Below are 14,394 nucleotides of genomic sequence, written 5' to 3' on the forward strand. Positions count from 1 at the left end.
ATGTATGTATATATATATATATATGTATGTATATATATATATATGTATGTATATGTATATATATATATGTATGTATAATATATATATGTATGTATATATATGTATGTATATATATATATATGTATGTATATATATATATATATATGTATGTATATATATATATATATGTATGTATATATATATATATGTATGTATATGTATATATATATATATGTATGTATATATATATATATGTATGTATATATATATATATATATATATGTATGTATATATATATATATATATGTATGTATATATATATATATATATATATATGTATGTATATATATATATATATACATACATACATATACTCTTTTGAAGCCGAATGTTATATTGATAAATAATTCACACTGGTGGTTTTCAGCACGCCCACCCAACTGCGTATCTCCTGCCTAATGGAGAAACCTGAAAGACTCTTAGAGAGAGAGAGAGAGAGAGAGAGAGAGAGAGAGAGAGAGAGAGAGAGAGAGTAATGAGTCACTAAGGAACTTGGCACTTCAAAAGGTCATGAGCCTAGAATCCCAAGCGATAGCAGATTGTTAGGATTGCTCATGCGGCGAGATGCGAAGCTCGCCGTTGTTTGTTCGTTGTCCGGATCGTGAACGACATTCACTTCTCCTTCCACTTTCGTCAGTCATCAGAGTTTTGAGTCCACCATCTCAAGCATGGACCAGCGACGCCATCTTTAACATGCGACTCTTAATCGGTTGTATTTGGTTTTGTTTTTTAGGGCATGTAAGACCTTAAGAAGCTCATTTAGGTTTGTTTACTTTGTTTTATGTTTGGTTGTATTAGCATCAGATTATACTTATTTCATTAATGCAAGATTTCTCGTTGTCAAAAAAAATCAAATAAGTAAATCAGATGAAAATAGTCATTTAAATATACCAACTTTATGCTATATGGGTAGTTGAGTGTGGATGCATTGTTAAGAAAGAGCTGTTCAGTGTCCACTAACGACTAACCAACAGGACTTGGAAATACGATAGAGGCAGCTTCTTTGTCGTTACCAGGTTCTCGCTTTATCCCTCCTCTATAATTCATTCTATAAATATCAGATCAACTTCATATTTCTTTACAAATCAACTTCTTTTATCACATCATCTTCACTAGTTAATCTTCCAAGTTTAGTTCTTCAAATTCAATAGGAAAACACTATATATCATGGGTGTAATCACATGCACATTGGCCGACTTCACCAGCACGGTTGCCCCGGCCCGATTGTTCCAAGCTTGTTGTATTGACAACCATAACTTCTTGCCCAAGGTTGTGCCTCACTTTGTTAAATCTATGGAACTCGTTGAAGGTGACTCCACTGCTGTTGGATGCGTCAAACAGATCAATTTCCCCGATGGTTAGTTATCCTTAGCTTAGTACCAACTTACATTTTACATTATCATTGTCACGCCAGATAACTTTTACATTTATGCCAAGGTTGTACCACGTAACAATAAAATTACATGGCACTAAAATTTTCTCATAATATACTTTTTGATGTTGATATACATTGATTGTTCATATATAACTGATAGAGTGAAAAGTTGCAGTATACTTCATATGTTAGTTATGTATACTTTGATTATAAATACTCATAATGAAAATCATTTTTGCAGAGGCACCATTCAAATATGTGAAGAATAGAGTGGATGAGATTGATGCTAGTAAGTTCTACCTCAAATATACAAGCATTGCAGGAGATGTTTTTCCTGACATAGTGGAGTCTGCTGTGTATGAAAACAAATATGAGCCTTCCGGCGCCGGAACTCACTATACGATGGTGGCACACTATCACCTGAAGGGAGATAATGTGATGAAGGAAGGGGAGGTTGAAAGTGCGAAAGAAGGCATACTTAAGATGTTTAAGGCTGTGGAAGAACATCTCATTGCCAACCCTCAAGTTTATGCTTGAACTACTATATCCAATTAAGTTCAATGAGTGAAACTTGATTAAGTTTTTCGAGTATTTCATGTGAAATAATTATGTTTAAATATGAGAATGTCTTATGTGTGTGGTAGTGTTATACTTCTTATATTCTACTTTTTCTTTTTCCTCATTTGAAAATAATGACGAAGTGATCTTAAATCATGCTTGCTGAGATGTGAAGTAGTAAGATATGTTAATTTTCGTCACATATTTGATATTGTATCTGTTTTTTTAGTTGCAACACTTTCTTATATTGGATATTCTCAAATAATGTAACATATCTTTTTTGGGTATACGTGTTCTCTTCTTTCATCTTTCTGCTATCATACGAGTCTACTAAAATACCGTGCACTGTTCCTATGTTACAATTTAAGAAAAAACAAACGGGAAATCTCTCTGAAAATTTTCAATGGCTAAAAAGTTCATGTTTTGAACGTAAATAGTAGTTTACTAGAACAATCACTATAGAATATTATATTTGTAATTATATTAGTCTCATCCGAGACAAGAACCTCCATCCTCCAATGATCTTTTTGCAAACTTTTTTGAGAAAACACTTCTATTACACAATCTACGAAGCCTAACGAAGGTGCCTACTTGTCAAAAAGTTTAGGAAGCTTCGAATACAAAGAGAGAAGTATTAGTTTGTTCGTAATATCATTCTCATTTATTTATAGACTACATTGTCCTCTATGTTGAGATAATATTTGTACCAAACTTAATCTTGTGACTAATGGAAGAAATGGAAAGGAAGATGCTCACTAAAGATGTTGAAGAATAGTTAGTTTGTCTTTGTTGTAAAGCTCATATTCGGATCAATATCCCTAAATTTTGGTATGAATAATTTGTAAATATCGAGCCTCAAAACCCAGCATTGTTGCACTTTTTTAACCATAACTTTTTCTATAGATGTTAGGCTAAAAGCAAAGCAATGTGAAAATGTCCTATTCTTTAACAAGATAAATCCAGGAAACAACCTCATACAAATATTTGATATGGACACAAGTGGAACTCCTCAGCTTTTTTTAATTCTTAGTTTGTATACAAATTCAAGCAACTGGAATTATTGCTCAACTGTATAGGTAATAAATCTTACAAAAGAACAAAAAAATATATTGTATGTCACACATTTCTCTCTTTCACCCCAAATACTAGCCATCACCAATATAAACGAAGGGACAAAAAAACACCCCAGGGAAAAGAAAGAAAATGAAGAGGGTAAAGTTACCCGTAATAAAACAATCAATCTTTTTTACTACTTTCTATTTCCAGCTCTCCGTTTCGCTTCAACTGATACAGGTTGCTGCCTTCCAATTTTTTGGTTTCCATTTGGTAGCTTCCTTGATGGTGAAGGGCTGAACGTGGGAATCATAGGCTTGCTGTAATTGTAAAAAAAAAAAAACACGAGCATGCATGAAATAGTGATGACCCAAGAAGAAATATGAAGCAGAATAGAAGACATAAAGAATGCTTTCTAATCAGAAGTTCACTAATGAAATGAGCAACACAACTCCCCCAAAAAAGGCTCATGTTAAGAATGAACGGTGCTATAGTCGTCTAAAGTGACTCACAACAAAGGATTCCCGAACCTTTTCTCTCATCTCCAAGGGCTGTTCTCATTTTTGTGGACCCAATAATAAAAAAAAGCATAGGACAAAAGATTTATTGAAACGGATCCGAAGATAATGAAGCCAATAAGTAGTCCAATGCTTACCTCAAATCTGGACTTTTAGCTGGTTTCGCATCAACTTTCTTGGACTTCAACCCAATACCATTTGAAAGTGTAGGGAGTTTACTGTGGTTGAATTGCCACAGCAAATCTGGCTCAGATGAGTCGCTTGTGGCAGCATCAATCTCATCCAAGTCATCTGCATTAGTCACTTCGAATTGATTACTTCCACTGAACATGTTGTACGATTGTTCTGAATATAATTTGGATCCATCAGGGAAATATTTGTGGTAGAATGAATCAGCCGTATGTCCATTGTCTGCTGCATCCCAGCATAAACGGTTCCCTGTTTTGGGAAGTGATTCATGCTTGTTAACCATGATCTTATCTACCCAATCACCAGAATCCAAGTCCTTCTCGTCATATACATAATTTTGCCCAGGACTATTTACAGGGGGCCAAGGAGGTGAATTCTTCAACACCTCGTCGAGATCAAAGCTTTGCCTTTTTTGTCTTGATGCAGACTTGTTACAGTCCTGAAAACCCAAAAGATTTGATTTCTCAATAAATATCTTTGTTGTCTTAAGATAAATTAAACTACTATTCAGATACCATGGGTGATCATGAGGTTGTAATCATAACAATTCTTCCATCTCAATCAGCAAACACATTGACTGATCCTATATAGAGCTTAATTTAAGTTTAACGTATCCATCCTACTATCTAGCGTTTTGTTATTTTTCAAGCTTCGCTCCTGCAAAAGTGGTTCCCAAAAGATTACATGTTCCATTATGTGTGTGGCGAAACCCGGAAGGTTGGTCATCATTACTAAAAGCACAGCATAATTACTCATGTAACACAGCACTTACTATTTCAATCAATGCCAAAATAAAGTAGGCAAAATAAGATATGAAATGGAAAATGTAGCCAATATCTCTCACCTCTATGTTGCCGATATCTCCCATCACTTGCTGATGTCTACTTAAATCAAACAATGCATTTCCTCCAATTTGGTTGGAACTAAGGGGGGAAGGGCCATCCACTTTCCCTCTATATCTCTCAGGACTGCTGGATCCTGACTGGTGAGAACGAACAGAGTCTGCATCCTTCCTTGCCAAGGCTGCCTTAAGACTGGCAATCTGAAACAAATGAGGAAATGAAATATGACGAGTTTATATGAAAGCATTGATGAAGCATGTAGTGAATGTTAAAAGCTATCTTCTACCTGCTCTTTGAGCTCTTTTACATCTGCACCATCTTTGTTCACTCGTGCAGCACCAAGTTCGACAGTGGCTACTCTCTCTGCAAATTTAAGTGTACTTAAAGTCTCTCCAACAGCTTCAGCTTCAGGACTTATGTGGACAAACATTAGTGTCTTGGCCTGCCCTCCTGCAGCAACAATCAAATCATGTCAAACAATAAACTTGCAAGTTATAATTTCAAAGAAGTTTTAGTAATATGCTCATTCAAGTTAGATATAAGTGGTGAATTGACCTAGTGAATCTTGGAGCAACTGTGTTAATTTGCTATTCCTGTATGGAACATGTGAGTTCTTTTGTGCAAGAGAAGCAATCACATCCCCTAGAGCTGAGAGAGATTTGTTGATGTGCTGTGCCTCCTTTAGCCTATCTCCGGTCACCTCTGATTTATCCACCCTTTCACTACCTGCCAAGTCAACCAGATGCATGCAGCCACGCAACACTGCTCCAGTTGTCAAGTCTTTCCCTTGAACATGAACGGTCAAGCAACTGCAGATCAAAATACAACAAGTTCAGAGTTAAAGAATAGAGAAACCGGCACATGTTATGCCCGAAACATATTCAGAACTTTATGCATCAGCACCTGTGAGAACGACTACTACGGTCATTTAAGGCCGTTGAACCAACTGCCCTGTTACGATGTCCAACATTCATCAGATGAATGACATCAGATGTCGATGATACTGAAACAAGACTTGCTTCTGGGACGTTGAGTCCATTTTGAGAACTGTTACGGATTTCTAATGTATAAATCTGTTATGGAAAATCATGTAGTAGAATAAATTTGATTTTCTCTCAATTGAAGAATTTTCCCACATATCAAATATGAATATGTGAGCAAGTTGATAAAAATCTTATGCAATTAAATCATGTAATAGTTCCACATTAACCAAAATACTTGCAGAACCAATATGAACTGTAGAACGTCCAACAAGTGCAAAGGATATCTTTTATTGAGCCCATCACTAACAAGAAGATCTCTGACTTGCTCATTATATATCTCAATCATCTGAACCGCAACATCATAGCGAAAAGTGTCTTTTCTTTGTTCCGCGAGATAAAATAAGTCACCCAAAGACCTGTAGTTTACACCTTGACTCTGCTCTGTGAGGTCTTTAGGTCCAGACTGGACACAAAGATTAAAAAACAAACAAACATAACAAAAGCTCTTCAGTATGTTACAATGAAAACTGAAGCTTTCTTTAGTATAAGATCATCAGAGAAACAATAAACTACCATTGTAAATGTTTTCCCTGAACCTGTCTGGCCATATGCAAATATGCATACATTAAATCCATCAAGAACAGAACGAATCAGTGGCTGCATATCGGAGAAGACTTCAGCTGTAGTAAGAAGACTCGAGTTAGAAACTCAGTGAACAAAGAAAACTATTGAAGAGTATGCATGAAGCATTTCCATATCATCACTAACCCTGTGTTGCTGATGGACCAAACACTTTGTTGAAGCCGAAGGATTTGAGACCCTTTCCATGTTTAGATGGTGCCCTGATTGAAATATTTCCCTCCTCAAAGTGTTCGATAGTACTAACATAGCTTGACTTCCCACCTAAGAAGGGCCTTACCCGACAATAAACCCTAATACTACCTATTAGATGGAAACAAAAAAAAAGATAGAGGGATTAATTATGTTTGTTTTGGATAAGCCAAGATAATTTATCATAGCAATCAGAGAAAGAATGAACATGGGACAAGAGAAGCATTCAGTTTACCCTTGAGATCTTGTACTTCATTGTACAACCTGCGATTTTCTTCGAGAACCTTGTGATATCCACTGGCAGCTTGAGCTAGACCATACATATGTGCACCTGACGAAGACAACATCATTACATGAGCACCAAAAAAAACATCATTCAATCATAACCCTCAAATTCATTTCCTCTTTTCACTAACTTAACACAATATGAAAGGAAATGTCACAGCTGGCATAATTGTCCATACCAAGATTTTGAAGATCCTCTTGAAATTTTGTTTGTATAAACTGCATGCCTGCTTTTGTTGTACGAACAGTGTGCTTCAGCTCCTACAGAGTCAGGTACGACCAGTTAGCATTCACAGATAGAAGTGATCATTGCTACCTAATTGAGACTATGTCAACTTCTAACCTGGATATCTCTTCCTTGCCGATCAAAGATCTCTAGTTGCTTCATTTTTTGAATTCTCAATTGTTCAGCATGAATGTGATTGTTTTCCTGCTTCTTGGTCGACGAGTAAGTTCTATGTTCTACCTTCAGTACCACATTTTAAAGATGTCATATAAAGGAAAGTAACTTAGTTGTGCATGATAATCTTCATTTAGAATTACATGCATATACTCATATTTAGGAGATACGATGACTTACCTTAGAGTTAGCAGAAGACATCTTTGAAAACGATTTCTTCCCATGTGATACAGAGAAATCTTTTGTTGTTGCTTGCCTTGGTAGATTAGCCTTGAGTATCACAAATATGATGGAAAATCAATAAGTTTAAATACTCTGGCAAATCTTAGCTGCATCCTCTCACAAATATTGTTCACTAACAATGTATTATCCTATAACTGCATACCATATTGTTTTTGGAGCCAATGCGCTGCTCAAACTCCTCCACAACCTTACTAAGAACTGACTCCACAAGCTGCAATGAACAACAGCCCAAGTTTCAGGAAACCACACCAGTTGAGTTGATGATAGTGACAATGATGAGTATAAAAGTACATGTATCACATTTCTTAAAAACACGCAGGCCAAAGAACTAATACCTTGCATATGGACATTTGTTTTAAACAATTTCGCTACATTCACTAGAATTATACAAATAGAAAGCATTCTTATATCTAGTATATCAGCTTTTCTAGCTACCACTCACCACTGATGGCAAAATTAATGAGTGCCATAAAAAGAACTTACTCATCAGTGATAGAACAGTTAATGTTGCCAATAAGCTATTGGCTTCCAATTCACCGTGGATCATAAAAGAACCAACATCAAGTCTCACATATCTATGTCATAAATTCTCAAGAATCATAATATATCCTCCAGGCTTCAATAATTTAGCGGAGAGGAGAAGACATTCAAACTAACCTGTGGAACTTCTTCAGGATTCTTATCTGATAGAAGTGCTTGCACAAGTGCACTCAACGAATGGGAACTTGGCTGCAATGTGGTGGAATAATTTACTTCAATGCTATGGAAAGAGCAACATTTACAAGAAATGAGACAAAGAGAAAAAATGGAAGAAACCCCACAGTTTTGAATGCACTAACCATTTTGTTAGTGTCAATGTCGTGAGAAAGGGCATTCAAGGATTTCTCCGTCATTGATGAGTTTCGAGTCAAGGAATTAGTGAAAGGCTCCGATTTTGTACGCACAAATTGTTTCACAGACATGGTGGGTTTTACGTTTCCACTAAATTTCCACACTCCAGTTCCACCGGTCTGCTTCCATTCATGGTAAGATTTGAGAGCTAGAACAGAATTCACCACCCTTGCTGATATCCCTCCCTAGAAATACAGAAACCAAATATATCCCACTTAAGAAAAAGTAAAATCATACAATGAACAGAAAAGAAGAGTTCCAAGCAATTCTATTAGCAACTATCATAATCAGCATGCTTAGATTTTAATATTTACAAGACTGTAAAAAATCTTAGTAGCATTGCTGAAAACATCACTTCAGTTCACAGAAATACATAGTAATCAGTAAAACCATACTTGCTCAAGATCAGATGCATCAAAGGTAGGAAGTCCCATTTCTTCTGCTGCTACAAGAAAGTTCCTCACGTTTTCAAAGTACTGATAAGCTGATAAAGCTGCTCCATCAGGAAGCAAGGCAGAATCAGTGGGGCTCTCAACCACCTGAAATTGAGCCATCCCTTTCTAAATCAGCAAGAAATTATAAACACCCAGAATTGAAAAAAGTGAGATAATCAGCTCAGACAAGAGCAACCTTTGGCACAGCTCCAGGTTGAACCTTGTTAAGAACATTACATAGTATTAACCCACTCCTCAAGCCAAGCCTATAATCTTCTTCTGACGGCTCGGCTGGCAAGTCTTTCGCCGCCACTACCCCCACCATTTTCCTCAGCCAGCTGGCTGCTTCATATCTTCTCATAGCTAAATTAAGCACATCAATGAAACCCCATTTAGCATCAGAAACGCAATTGAATAATAGTTTTACAGTTCCTCACTATTCATCTAGTGTTCTACACCAAAAACAATTCATCTAGTCATAATTCTTTATTATACTTACCCAATTTTATTTCAATGCAGATTAGTCCAAAGCCTAAATTATACACATTAATCAAAGTTCTAATGGATGAAGATATTTTAATTTTACAAGCCATAAATTACAACTTGAATACCATCAAAAAAGTAACAGAGTCCATTTGAATATATGAAATCATTGAACCTAAATCGCCTCAAATATAAATTACAACTTGAATAATCAACTAATAACAGCAAAATCACAAGGAATTTTCTCAAAAAATAAAAAAAATTATACCAGCTTCCTCAGCTCTTCTGGAATCTAAATCAAGACCTTTAAGCCGATTTCCATGTTGTTGAAGAACATCTTCAACAACAGACGCCACACTAAACGATAAAGCATCACTCGCCGCCATTAAAGCCCCACCAAATTCTCCAAATCAAATTTTTTTCCCACAAAAAAAAAATCCAAAGAAAATGAACTAATCAAAGTGGAAAAAGAATAATAAAAGAATCAAAATCAAATCAAATCTTAACAAATCATGCCCAAAAAAAGACAAAATGGGCAAGTAATTAAGACAACCCAACTCCCAATTATCCTCTAAAAAATCAAAATAATAAAAATCCTTGATTAAATTCTCCCAGAAAATCTGTATTTTGTCAATTTTATGTCTGATTTTTCAACACAATCAGAGATTGCTGAAAAAGGGAGAAAGGGAAATTGAGAGATGAGTGAGAATAAAAAGCTTTATTGGAGAAATGGGGTCGAAATCTTTTGCAGTTAGATGATAGAGATGGTGGATTATCTTTTGCTTTGAGACTACTACACACTCTCTCTCTCTTAGTCTGGAAATCATCTATCCGCCATTTTTAAACTTTATATTATTCTCCCTCTTTCTTCATCAAAGTTGGTTTCTCTGCTTTATAGTTGTAAGTAGGGAAAACCAGTGTGTGAAGAAGTTGTAAAGGAGAATTCTCAACCGAGGCTAAGCACGAACGTAGTGCGTTGTAAGGTATATAACGGTATTAAGTTGGGAGTAGTTTTTTGAATTTGGGACATATTTGGTCTTCAAGTTTGATCTAACGTCATTTTAAGTATTATATAATATTAAATATATATGTTCGTAAGTCACATCCACTCACCACCGCCTCTTCTTGTGTGACTTGCACGCACACTTTGGAGGTTGTTATCTCAAATCAATATATATATATATATAAAAGAGGAACTTTTCGGGAGCATATAAAATCACAAAATAAAATAAGAAAACCCGATTCTTGAGATTTGCCTAAACCATACGATAACATCTAATGAATTGCTGCAATTTTAGAGATAATAAAATTTAGAGTTTGAGAGATAATAAAATTTAGAGTTTAAGAGATAATAAAATTTAGAGTCTGAGAGATAAGAGTTTATTCACTTTACGACTATGACAAAAACCAAAAAAAATTATCTTTTAGGGATCTATTATAACTAGGAATCTATTATAAATTCTACTATACTGTATATTCACTCAACGGCTATGATTCAGATATAAAATCACAAAATAAAATAAGAAAATCCGATTCTTGAGATTTGCCTAAACCATACGATAACATCTAATGAACTGCTGCCATTTGCATTTGTGGCCACTCAATATCTACTTTATTTTATTTTCAAACTTTTATTATAGTAATATACTGATATGTTAGTTGACAACACCGGTCAACATGCCTTCACTTATTAGAGATGGAAACAACCATTGCAATACTAACTTTATATCAACTTTTTATAAACTTATTAATAGATAATTAAAGATAATCTAAAAATAAGGGTATAATGACAAATATTTTAGCAAATTCTTTTTCTATTACAATAATGAACTTGAGCATGATTTTTAAGAAAATGAAAAAAAAATGTGTAGTTTAGCATAGAGGTAGCGTAACTTTATGAGGCAATTTAATGAATAATTAATGATGATTTTATTAACATAAATTAAAGATAATACAAAATCAATACTGTTAACAAAAAATTACAAAAAAAATATATAAAAAACAACCCGTGCAACGCACGGGCTTCAAAACTAGTTCTCAATATACTCAAACTTTAAATAAAGTTTTAGCAAGAATTAAAAAAAACAACCAAAAAGAAACTTGTTTTTTAGGATAAAATTATCTCTATTTCATATCTCTATTATATAAGGGAAGAGGAGCAATGATGTCCTCTTTTAAAATGCCTATTTTGCCTCCCTTCCCTTTCTAAATTACAAAAGGAATGTCAAAATCAAAATCCACTCAAAGAAAATTACCGAAAATTAATTTACAACACTCACTTACAAATCACTTAAAAGAAGATTCTTTACAAATCACTCATACAATTGAGAAAATCACTTTATAAAAAATCACGCAAATCACTCAAATAATCAATAAACTTTATTAAAACTTAAAATTAACATACAAACTAAAACTAATAACCTAGAATGTCAATACATACAAAAACATTTACAAAAATTTATTTACAGATCACTATTCTCAAGAACCATTCACAATTAATGATGGACCATGATAAAAAAATAGAGGTGTATTTGTAGTGAAATTAGAATTTAGAAGTTAGACAAGGAAAAAAATTATTTTCTTTTTTTATAGTGTTTCCTATATAATAAAACTTTTACATATATTTAGACCTGTCTTTTCTATTATATAATAGCGATCAATTATCAAGGTAAAAAGGTTTATGTAAAATATCATTCAAGAATTAAAGTACAATATATCTCTATTATATAAGGGAAGGGGGGAGCTATGGTGTCCCCGAATGAAGAGACTATGTTACCCCCTTCCCATTCTAGATTACAAATTCACTTACAAATCAAAGGGGGCTTCAAACAAAAATACCAAAAATATAATTATAACAATCACTCACACAGTCAACTAAAATCATAAAATTGCATAATTTACATTATGCAAATCACTAAAATGAGCAAACTTTACAAAAACTTAAAATTCACTTACAAACTACAACCTATGAAAAAATTGACTTGAAATCAAAGTGTCCAATTTCTTTATAATTTATGAAATATTGTACTTAATTCAAAAATCAACTAAAAAATTACAATATTAAAAACTATAAATAACTTCGATAAAATTTCAATTTTGTTCATAGAATTTAACTTTGAAAAGTAAAAAAAAAAAATAGTGAGAGACTCAAGTGACAGAAACTAAACCAATCAAATTTTGCAACTAAAAACAATTATACTTCGTATGTCTAATGTTCAAATTTTGACTCTTATGCCGAAGAAAATCGAGTTTCTGTTTCGAAAAATATTCAAGCACGCATCGCGTGCAAAAAAATCTAGTGTGAAGAGGGGTAGGACACCAAAATAATTTCAGAAATTACATCCAATAGTATGAGAAAAAAAAGGGGGGGAAAGAAGGGAAAGAAAGAAAAAGAGAAACACACAACTAACTATTATTAAAAAAAACACACACGTAAACCAACGTGGAAAAATACCACAAACTGTAACGACCAAAACAACCCAAGTGAAATGTGAATTTTGAAATAGCCATACATTTTGAAATACAAATCCTTGATTGAGAGGGAAAATCCCAGGATTAACTCCCACTATCCAAACAAATGGTTGCTTCTCTCTTCTTCTTCCATAACCTCCTTCCGCTTCTCTATTCAAGAAATTTAACTTGTTGATTTCTTGCTGTAGTCTTCCTTATCTCTGTTGTAATAGACATCGACTAAGATTTAAGATCATTAGAAGATTCTTTAGAAAACTTTGATTAAGAAATGGTTCAACAAACATAATCAGGTACTGCATTGAATTTAATGTTTGGTAAAGATAATTCTTCTAAACAACTCATCTGACATCAGTTTTTGTGTAATTTTTGTTATGGAACAGGGTGAAAGAAAATACGTACCATTGGCGAATAGTTTATTCATCAGGTATTCATTAATATCCAACTGTAAATATTTTGTTCATATAATTTGCATATGTTTACTGTATATGGTCTACATTACCAACCTAAAGATACAGTAAATTGAATTATAAAAATACAAAATTCACCCAAAATTTACAGTGGAATTGGGTTTGACTTTTTAAGGTTTGAGGTTTTGGAGAGATGAAATGGATATTTGAGGTGGGGGGAGAATTGTGGGGATGGAAGACGACAGAGAGTGGTAGCTAAGGTGGTCGAAGGGCATCAAAAAGATAGGTTGATGAGTGGTTGGCGCCATTTTTAGGCGGTGGTTAAAGGTGGTGGTTGTGGTGGTGAAAGGGAGGAGAGAGAGGCACATGAGTGTGATTGGATCTAGAAGTTTATAGAGGAAGAAGGGGGATGCTAAAGAGAGTAGGAGCAACAGAAAAAATATTGTATGAAAGAAATATCATATTGAGGATTTTTTTTGTAGATAAATATATATCTTACATTAGACATGTCGTGGTTTTTTTGTTGGGGTGTCGTATTGCAGTAAAAATTATGATAAAAATTATGAAAGTATATTATAGAGATAAAATGTGAATTTTGGTCATAAGTTCTATTTTATTTATTTGGATCCAAGCTTTAGCTTCATCATGGGCGTTTTTTATGTGATAGTTAATACCCTAATAAAAAAAACTCTACTAAAAAAATTAATTCAATATTAATACATCTAACTCTTCTCATCCTCAACGGTAACCTCAGATTATCACCTTTAATTTTTTTTTGTTTTATTTATGCTTTCGCATGCATATAAATTCGAAATAATATAAGGTGAGAGAAAGTGTTAACTCTATTAACTTATTATTTTTTTACTCATATTGAGAATATAAGGTTTTTTCACTCGCTTATTTTCTTTACTCACCTAATTTAATTTTATAATAATTTCACATGCATAACATGCATATAAGACTAGAAAATTAATTTTTCCACTGCCATGCGAAAGAATATGTGATCTTGCATGCATAGCGTGCATATAAGGCTAGTATATATATATAACATACCTATTTCATTTTAGAATATTTGACACTACTTGACTTATGAACTATTCACAAATTTTCCATTTATCATGGTTTGTGATTTCTTTATAAGATAAAATATAATGAAAAATTATCTCATATGACCCTAAATTTAAAGTTAGAACATTTTCCCAAATAAGTTTTCAAAAGGACAAAATCACCTCTATTCTCCTAGTCTATTAAACCTCACAGCCCCAAACCCCACGCAGTCCCAAAACCACCATCGTCCCTCTGAATACCACCACTTGACACAGGGAAGCCTCGCCTAAAGCCACCACGCAACCCCCCGAAACCCTACCCCAACCCCCAAATTGCTTACTGCTG

General features: G+C 33.9%; 2 protein-coding genes across 3 annotated transcripts; one reads left to right on the top strand and one right to left on the bottom strand.

Moving 5' to 3' along the window:
* Positions 1–1,097: 1,097 nt before the first annotated feature.
* On the top strand, positions 1,098–2,259 carry LOC104899158 (major strawberry allergen Fra a 1-3). Its single transcript, XM_010686298.4, has 2 exons — positions 1,098–1,396; positions 1,656–2,259. Exons 1-2 carry the CDS (start codon positions 1,207–1,209, stop codon positions 1,949–1,951), a joined length of 486 nt encoding a protein of 161 aa, XP_010684600.1. The 5' UTR covers positions 1,098–1,206; the 3' UTR covers positions 1,952–2,259.
* Positions 2,260–2,930: 671 nt separating this feature from the next.
* Positions 2,931–10,133, bottom strand: LOC104899156 (kinesin-like protein KIN-14I). 2 transcript variants are annotated; one of them, XM_057396214.1, is made up of 19 exons: positions 9,393–10,133; positions 8,838–9,004; positions 8,603–8,746; positions 8,156–8,392; positions 7,974–8,045; positions 7,459–7,527; positions 7,254–7,343; positions 7,017–7,139; positions 6,853–6,934; positions 6,624–6,719; positions 6,326–6,499; positions 6,131–6,237; positions 5,840–6,020; positions 5,478–5,637; positions 5,130–5,383; positions 4,861–5,024; positions 4,577–4,774; positions 3,681–4,171; positions 2,931–3,345 (listed from the first exon to the last, which is right to left on the bottom strand). In XM_057396214.1, exons 1-19 carry the CDS (start codon positions 9,508–9,510, stop codon positions 3,222–3,224), a joined length of 3,051 nt encoding a protein of 1,016 aa, XP_057252197.1. In that variant the 5' UTR covers positions 9,511–10,133; the 3' UTR covers positions 2,931–3,221. The 2 variants fall into 2 exon arrangements, with proteins under 2 accessions (XP_057252197.1, XP_057252198.1); XM_057396215.1 differs by lacking the exons at positions 8,603–8,746; positions 8,838–9,004; positions 9,393–10,133 and having other exon boundaries at positions 7,974–8,076; positions 8,156–8,333.
* Positions 10,134–14,394: the final 4,261 nt, after the last annotated feature.

This window comes from Beta vulgaris, chromosome 7 (genome assembly GCF_026745355.1).
Source record: "Beta vulgaris subsp. vulgaris cultivar EL10 chromosome 7, EL10.2, whole genome shotgun sequence".
NCBI classification, from domain to species: domain Eukaryota; kingdom Viridiplantae; phylum Streptophyta; class Magnoliopsida; order Caryophyllales; family Amaranthaceae; genus Beta; species Beta vulgaris.

Excerpts from the sequence above, each read along its gene's own strand:
- LOC104899158 (XM_010686298.4), top strand. The coding sequence starts at position 1,207 with ATGGGTGTAATCACATGCACATTGGCCGACTTCACCAGCACGGTTGCC. Across the intron at positions 1,397-1,655 it reads ACAGATCAATTTCCCCGATG|AGGCACCATTCAAATATGTG; the intron begins GTTAGTTATCCT and ends TCATTTTTGCAG.
- LOC104899156 (XM_057396214.1), bottom strand. The coding sequence starts at position 9,510 with ATGGCGGCGAGTGATGCTTTATCGTTTAGTGTGGCGTCTGTTGTTGAA. Across the intron at positions 7,344-7,458 it reads TTGGCTCCAAAAACAATATG|GCTAATCTACCAAGGCAAGC; the intron begins GTATGCAGTTAT and ends GTGATACTCAAG. Across the intron at positions 6,238-6,325 it reads TGGTCCATCAGCAACACAGG|CTGAAGTCTTCTCCGATATG; the intron begins GTTAGTGATGAT and ends TTCTTACTACAG.